At 59.6% G+C, this 7523-nt stretch overlaps 1 protein-coding gene and 1 long non-coding RNA gene across 2 annotated transcripts; one reads left to right on the forward strand and one right to left on the reverse strand.

Moving 5' to 3' along the window:
• Positions 1-1642: 1642 nt before the first annotated feature.
• HMX2 (H6 family homeobox 2) lies at positions 1643-3334 on the reverse strand. The gene is made up of 2 exons (XM_036074943.1): positions 3067-3334; positions 1643-2196 (listed from the first exon to the last, which is right to left on the reverse strand). The coding sequence occupies exons 1-2, from the start codon at positions 3332-3334 to the stop codon at positions 1643-1645; spliced, it is 822 nt and encodes a 273-aa protein (XP_035930836.1).
• Positions 1812-4893, forward strand: LOC118524677 (uncharacterized). Its single transcript, XR_004911769.2, has 3 exons — positions 1812-1945; positions 4453-4541; positions 4800-4893. It is a non-coding gene; the product is annotated as an uncharacterized LOC118524677 (long non-coding RNA).
• Positions 4894-7523: the final 2630 nt, after the last annotated feature.

A 7523-nucleotide genomic window follows, 5' to 3' on the forward strand; every position in this document is an offset into this window, starting at 1 on the left:
ACATTTTCATAAAATGCTGATAATTTCGATGCCTCTCGCCTCAGAGACAAGTCCATCACGCAAATGTTTTCCTTCTAGAGGATGAAGTCCGACCTCCTCCCTGCGCTCTCCCAGCACCCTTGCACCGGCTAAGGGGACCTCGGGACCGGAGGCGGGAGGACCGGGGAGGTCTCCCCACGTGACACGGAACCAACGTCCTTCTCTAAGGTCCAGTCATCTTTTCCGACGTTTTACACGGAACAGGCGGCTGCGATCAAACATTGCAAAACTCTGCGATTGGCATGACACTCGCGCTGCTATTCTCTGGGTGCCGCGCCCTCCCAGCCCGCGCGCGGCGGCAGGTGTTAGGGCACGGAAGCCGGTGGGCACGCAGGCCCCGCGCCGCGGTTCCTTTCAGTGCGACTGGCCACGTGCTTGCCCGTGACCCCTCCATTCAGCCACACACAACGCAAACTATAAACTATAAACAACAATCAAAAAGTGCGCGGAAGCACCTTTGCCGCGCGCCTAGTCTCCAGCCTCAGATCCCTCCTCAGCCGAAGTGCCGCCTCTCTGCCCCCAGTTCCGCGCGGCGGGGGACGGACAACTGTGCCACCCGCTCGGGAAGTGTACGCGGCTGCAAGCCTGTCGCGCCAGGCTGGGCGATGAGCAAAGCCGGCTCTGCACCTGATTCAGGCAGCGCCATCCCACCTGACCTTCGCCCTTGGAAGGTGGCGCGTGGCAAAGGCTGGACCACGTCGCACGGCGCCCTGCTGCGGCTAAGCCCGAGGCGCTCCCAGTGCTGGCAAGATGCTCGTTCCGGGAAGGTAGCGCTTCAGCAGTGAGGCTCCCCGCCTTTGTCCCTCTCAGCGCGGGCTCCGGAGATGGATTCCTGCCCAGGTGCGCCTCAGCCAGCGCCAGGTCTATGGGCACCGGGGAGTGGAAGAGGGTGCAGCTCTAGCCCACGTGCCGCCTCGACGGCGCCAAGGTCCCCACCTTTAACCCCTGACCCCAGTCCCACCCTCCACGTGGGGTGGGAGCAAGACCTCTACTGCCTGCCGCACGCCTCCACCGAAAATCGAGAAAAGCCGCGCGTTAGCACGCTGGGCAATCAATCTCACCAAAGTTAGCAGCGATGCTTAAAATGTTTTATTTTTTTCCTCTTTAAAAATATTTACAGATCTGAAATCTCCTCCTACCCATCCTCGGAACGAGGAAAACGAAAAGAGGCGTTGAGATAATTGTCCAAACACCTCGCTGGCTTTGGCCGGCTGTGTGCGCATGTACATACCTACAGGTGTATATATGGGGAGAGGAGTGTACCTGGTTCTGTTGGTGTTTTTCTGATTTTTTTTTCCCCTACCAATCAATGTAGATCTGGCCGAAACTCCCATTCCCACCACCACCCGAGAACATCCCCTCCACAATGGTTTTCAAAGCGTATCGGTTTGTTTTGGGTAGAAAGCAGGCGATCTGGCTTGAGAAATGCCGATAAATACCCGAAACAATCAAAACAAAAAGTAGGGCAGAGGCCATAAATAAGAGATAATGAATACACATGGTGTATTTCTTAATATTTCTGGCAACACACCGCCCCGCTCCGGAGCCCCGGGAGGGGGCAGCGGGAGGCGGCCGGGAGAGCGCGGCGCGGGCCGGCGGCCGCTCAGTAGTCGAGCTTGTTGTAGAGGTTGTAGAGAGGTAAGGCCGAGAGGTTGCTGCCGGGGTAGTAGAGCGGCGCGGGGAAGGCGAGCGAGCGCGGCACCGGCACGCGCAGCAGCGAGCTGTCCCGGAACACCAGCGGCATTCCCACCAGAGTCTGCGCCGAGGCGTGCGCCATGTTGGCCGCCTCCAGCTCGGCCGAGAGCTGCCGCTTCCACTTGTTGCGGCGGTTCTGGAACCAAGTCTTGACCTGGGTCTCGGTGAGCTGCAGGCTGGAGGCGAGGCAGGCGCGCTCCGAGCTGCTCAGGTAGCGCTTCATGTCGAAGGTGGACTCGAGCTGGTACACCTGGCTGCGCGAGAAGACCGTGCGCGTCTTCTTTTTGGCGGCGCCCGCCTGCCGCTCGGCGCCGCCGTCCCGCGGCCGCTCTGGCCCTGGCGACGGCGAGCGCGCGGGCAGGAGCCTCTCTTTCTCTTCCTTAAAGTCCGGGTGCGAAGGAGAGAGGAAAGGCGTGCGCTCCGAGCTCGCCGGCCCCGCGCCTCCGCTGCCCTTGGGGGTACCTGGGGAGGGAGAACAGACAGGAAGGCATGGAGTTGGGGAGCCTCCGAAACCCCCAGCCCTGGCCAAGACGGGGTGGGGGGATGGCAGGCGGCTGCAGCCTTGGTCCCAACCCCTTCCTCTTCTCCCTCTCGGTGGAACCCAAAGCCCAGCACCCTAGCCTTGAAAAAGCAACGGGTCCCAGCTATTTCGAGAGTGTGGGGACTCTGTGCCCCCAGCTTCGGTGAAAGGACATGTGGCAACGGGGAGCAAGTCTGGACGGGGGGACATTAGCATCATTTTAAAAGGTGATTTTGCCTTGTAATAACTGAGCTGGAAGAGTTCCCCGAGCTTTATAGTGTGGCATCATTTCACAGGCCGTTTGTTCGGAAATCACGCTAAGGACTAACGCGGGGCTCCCCTTCGTCAGTGTTGTAAAGAGGAGCCATCTCTGAAAGGCACCATTGTCAATCATCTTGGAGTGGTAATCAGGCCGAGGGGGGGGCGGGGAGAGGGAGAGAGAGGAGAAAAAAGAAGCTGGAAGAGATTGCAGTAGAGACAGATGGACCGCTGGGACCCGACTTCTAGACCTCTTGTTCGGAAAGTATCCGACCGATGTACAAAGGCGATATTGAGGGCAGAGCCGTGTGTGCGGCCCGCCCTGTACCAGCCCGCTGTGGTATATTCTCCTTCCAACCCAACCTTCTCCAAGACGGTTCCCGTCACCTCCCGAGCCCCCTCCGGGAGGAGGAGACAACAACGCGGGCGCGTCCCCTCCCCTCCTCCCTGGACCCCGGGCGGCCGGGGCTCTGGCCAGAGGGGGCCTGGACCCCGGCACAGCTTCCCTCCCCTAGAGCTTGCTCGCGGCCGACCCGGCGGCGTGCGATCCTTACCCAGGCAAGGAAAGGGGATGGGGGGGTGATGCTTGGGGCCCGGCTCCTTGGGGCCGTGCGGGTCTGGGCAGAAGCAGGCAGGTGCCTTCCAGCCGTCGTCCGGCTCCTCCTCCTCCGAGGACACGGACAGGCTGCGTTTCCTGGCGGGCCAGCCGGCGGGCTCCCGTGGCACCTCCGAGGGGCCCCCGCCCAGGATGGACTGAATGGTGAAGCTGGAGACGCCGCCGGCCGCCGGACACCCCTTGCCTGCATCTTCCTTGCTGCCCATCCTGGGTTCATAAGAAATCGGAGGAAACCAAGAACTCCCTTTAGAGACGATCTGGGTGGAAGGTGGTGCAGGCAGGCAGGCGGGGGGAGGGGCGGGGAGGGGATCCAGGGGGAGGGGGCGGCGAAGCTGGTGAGGCGTCCCCTCTGCGCGGGGGACACGCGGGCACGGGATGGCTGCACGGGGATCCCTGCCTGCCCGGCTCTGGGTGTGCCCGCCCAGCCCCGCCGCGAATGCCCCTTCCTTGCCCGCCAGCTCTCGGGGTCTCCGCCGGCGCGGAGGTGGCGCGGCCTCATTTGCATAGAGGTTACCCGGACGCGGCCAATCGCAGCGCCGCCGAGCGGCCCCGGAAATTTTCAAAAAGCCCAGGCCCGGCATGCAGCCACTGTGCGCCCCGGAGCGCGCCGAGAACCCGGCGGGCATCTGCTGTGTCCAACCAGAGACAGCAGGGCCGAAAGCAGCATAGATTCCAGCTCGCGTTCCTAGCCTCTGTATGGACTCCCACCGCTTGCACTCCGGCCCCCTCGAGGGGCACCGGCAGTGAGGGGCTCCGAGCTGGAGTGGCCCGACGCCTCCGTCTGAGGAGCTCAAACAGGCTGCTCGAGGACCCTCCCCTAGCCTCCCACCCCTTCTCCTCCGGGCGAGCGGGCAGAACTGGCACCCCGCAGACCGCTGCGTCCGGCAAGGGAGGGAAGGGGTTTAGGAGCATGCGCCTCCGAACTGATGCCATTCCTGGGAGCTTAACTGGGAGGCCAGGGAGCAGACAACTTCTGCCCATCCCCGCCTACAGAGCTCACCCCGTCACAGGCCCAACGGGCCTGCATGATCCCTGGGGTAGGAGAGACCTAGATCTTGTTGCAAGAGATCCTGGTTCAAGTCCCAGCACCACCATTTACAGACTGCGTAAACTAGGACAAGTCCAGTTCCAGTTAGAACCTCATTGCTCTTACAGGTGAAATGAACTTCTCATTAGCATCCCCCCATTTCTCCTGTTTTGAGGATGGCATTAGGTAGGAATGGGAAAGGCACCGAAAGCCCAGAAGCACTAGGAGCTCATAGTAGGTACTCTGTAAACTTTTGCTTAATAGCTCACCGCCAACCGCCCACCCTCTGTTTCACAGGTGATTTCCGGTTTTTGGCAAATACTGCAGGCCATGGAACTGCTGCAGAAATAAAAGCACTTCGATGCTGGGAAGAAGAGGAGAAGGAGGTGAGAACAGGTTATGGTTTTAGAATTAGGCAAAGTCGATTCAAATCTCATTTGGGTGACCTTGGACATGATACTAAAACTTTCTGAGCATCGGTTTCCTCCTTTCCTAAAATTAGAGGAAGCAATGCCTACCTCGAAGAAGTTAAGTTAGGTCAAAGTGGCCAACTCTGAGGCGTGGGTTAAGTGTTTAACAAACCGTGGTTCGTTCCCTCCTTGCGGCCGCCTCTAAGCCCTGGCTCTCTCCCCTTTAATTCCCAGATCGGCTGTTACTGGATCTAGAAGCAGCCTGGTGCCGGCAACATGGTACCGGGGCACAGTTGTCTACACAAGCATGGAGGAAACGAAGACGAGGTAAGGCCCCAAGGCGCTCAGGCAAAGCCGCCACCCGCCCTCACCACCCCTCCCCCCCGGGCTGCGGCCTCGAGAATGCTGGACCAAGAGCTCTTGGGAGCCCCCGGCTCCTAGGATATTCCCCCAAAAGCAACCAAGGTGATAGGAGACTCTGGAATCAGTCCCCACAAATGTCCAGACGCTGCACCATGACGGTGCAGTTCCCTCCTCGCCCGCGCCGCGCCGGGTTATTGAGTAAAGCGCTTATAATATCATTAGCTGCGGTGAGTTACCGACTGCAACCCTACCCGTGGCAGAACCTCTCGCTACTTAACTCCTCGAAGGGCTCGTTAATGGGCTAATTGATTAGGAGTCGGCGGCGCAGCCGAGCAGGGGCAGGCGAGGGGGTGGAGGCTAGGGGCTGTGAGCCACGGCCCGGGAGGCCGGCGAGGGGCAGGTGCCGGCCTCCGTCACCGCATTAACCTCTTCAGGGCTCTGCGGCGGGGTCGAGACACATTACAAATGGTCAGCTTTAATCATGGTGTCAGCTCATTAACCCGGAAGGACCCCGCGCTGAAATACAATTTGTGCGTCCTCTGCGCGGCCGCGGCGCAGGCTCGGGGGCCACGTCGCAGCCTGTCCCGCGCGCTCCCGCTTGGTTGGGGGATAGAGGGGAGGTTCCTGGAAAGACACAGCCGACTCTCTCACCCGCCTGCAGCCTCTCCGCCTGCCTCAAGCACCCTGAGTGGGTGCTGTCTCACGGCCCGGGCCTTGGCTACCCCAAGGAAATGGGCCAACCCGGAGAGCAGAGCCTGCCACCCTCTGGGAAGGAAAGCGGAGTTGCGGGTGGGCATTGGTTGCACCCTTCCTAATTAGGAAATTCTTGGTGCCGGCAACCTGGAACACGCCGGAGCATCCCATCTCTCTTCACTTTAATCCTCATGGCAAACCTGTGGTGCAGATCTTTACCCCCATTGTACAGGCCGGGAAACTGAGGCCCAGTGGAGAAAAGTGACCAGCCTGAGCAGAGTAAGCAAGATTGAAGCTCAAGGTTGTTCCACCGCCAATACCAGGCCCTTGGGAGGGGGCGAGGGGTGGAGCAGGCTTTGGCACGGAGTTTGGGAAATGGCTGCGGGGAAGACTGTGAGGACTTCAGCAATCTCGCGACCAACGGGGCAGATGTATGGGTGGGGCCAAGGACCCACGGGGTTGGCCTCAGCTAGGGCGGGTACCATGCGAGATGGGAGCCAGACCGCTGGGGTGGGCCTCAGAGAAGCATCCAGGAGCAGCGAGGGACTGCCAGTGGGGAGGAGAGTGTGGCGGGGGCGGGGGGTGCTGAGGTTTGAGGACTGGTTTGAGGACTCAAAACTAGGAAACCACACAGCCCCGCGACCCCACGACCTTGCCCCATTCCTCACCCCAGGCTAGTTTGGGAAGTCAAAAGGAGCCATCTGGCCTCCCTCGTACTCCGTTGGCTCGCTAATTCCTCTCGCATTGACAGTCTGGTCTACAAAGAGATGCGCTACGATTGAGTCCTGCATAGCCTCCACACCCCGCACATCTTCAGACGCGCACGCATTAAGCCGCATGCACGCACTTGCATAAACGCTTACGCATTCGCACGCATTGAGTCAGCAAACGTTCGCTGAGCTCCGACTAGTGCGCGCGCACACACCCACCCACGCTCACTCCCACTCTACCCTGAGCCAGGGAAGTGATGGTGGGCGCAGGACGGAGGCGGGGAGGCCATGGCAGAGACCAAGCAAGACTCCTGGCTCGGCAACCCGAAGGACTCTCCTCTGGGCTCTCCTCCGCAATTCTCAACTTGTCGCCGTCAGGGTCTCCTGCCCCTCGGGCACTGATAGCAGTCACACCGCAGGGGCCCGAAGGCCAAGACTCAATCTTCCCGCCATCCCTTTGGGGCATCCGGGGGTCCCCGAGACCTCACCCAGAGGGCAAGGCCCAGACGCCCTCTCCTGGGCCCAGCACAGCTATAAAACACACTCCCAGGAACCGTCAGCTCTAGGAACCACCACCCGCAGACACCCCGTCTCTCTGTCCTCCAGTGTGGCAATCTTTCAACTCTGTACCACCTCCCGCCCCACCCTCCTAGTCTAGGGATAGCTCCGCCCCTCCCTACACCATTCAGATTAACAGCAGATACTCGGGAGTGTGGCCCCTCCTCATTTGGGGGATCGCCCCCTCCCTAGGAATTAGACACAACCGGGTTCCAAGGAATGATAAACTTTCCGAAACTGGAAGGACGCTTAAAGTTTAGGTCTCGAGATTATGCCGCTGCTCAATATTAAAGCGGCCCAGAGCAAACTTGCCGAGGAGCCTAATAAAAATTGATCCTCTCTGCTCTGCAGCAGTTGGGAAATAGGCTGGCTGAGCCGGGTAATAGTGGAAGAAGGCTCCCTCCGAAATGACAGATGAAGTCATAAACAAGTTTGATCTTGGAATCAAGCTTCGATAAATATTAAACACAGTCTGCCCCCCCACACCTTTACGGGAGTGGATTATGATATATGGCGCGTCCAAACTTTAAAATAAGGAAATACCAGAGAAAATGATCTCAATAAATTTTCTAAGTATAAACGTTGATTATGTTTCGATTTTCATTCAAGGACCTCTGCTGTTCGTTCTTTGGTG

The sequence above is a fragment of the Halichoerus grypus genome, chromosome 7, assembly GCF_964656455.1.
Source record: "Halichoerus grypus chromosome 7, mHalGry1.hap1.1, whole genome shotgun sequence".
NCBI lineage: Eukaryota > Metazoa > Chordata > Mammalia > Carnivora > Phocidae > Halichoerus > Halichoerus grypus.

Excerpts from the sequence above, each read along its gene's own strand:
- HMX2 (XM_036074943.1), bottom strand. The coding sequence starts at position 3,334 with ATGGGCAGCAAGGAAGATGCAGGCAAGGGGTGTCCGGCGGCCGGCGGC. Across the intron at positions 2,197-3,066 it reads CATCCCCTTTCCTTGCCTGG|GTACCCCCAAGGGCAGCGGA; the intron begins GTAAGGATCGCA and ends CTCCCTCCCCAG.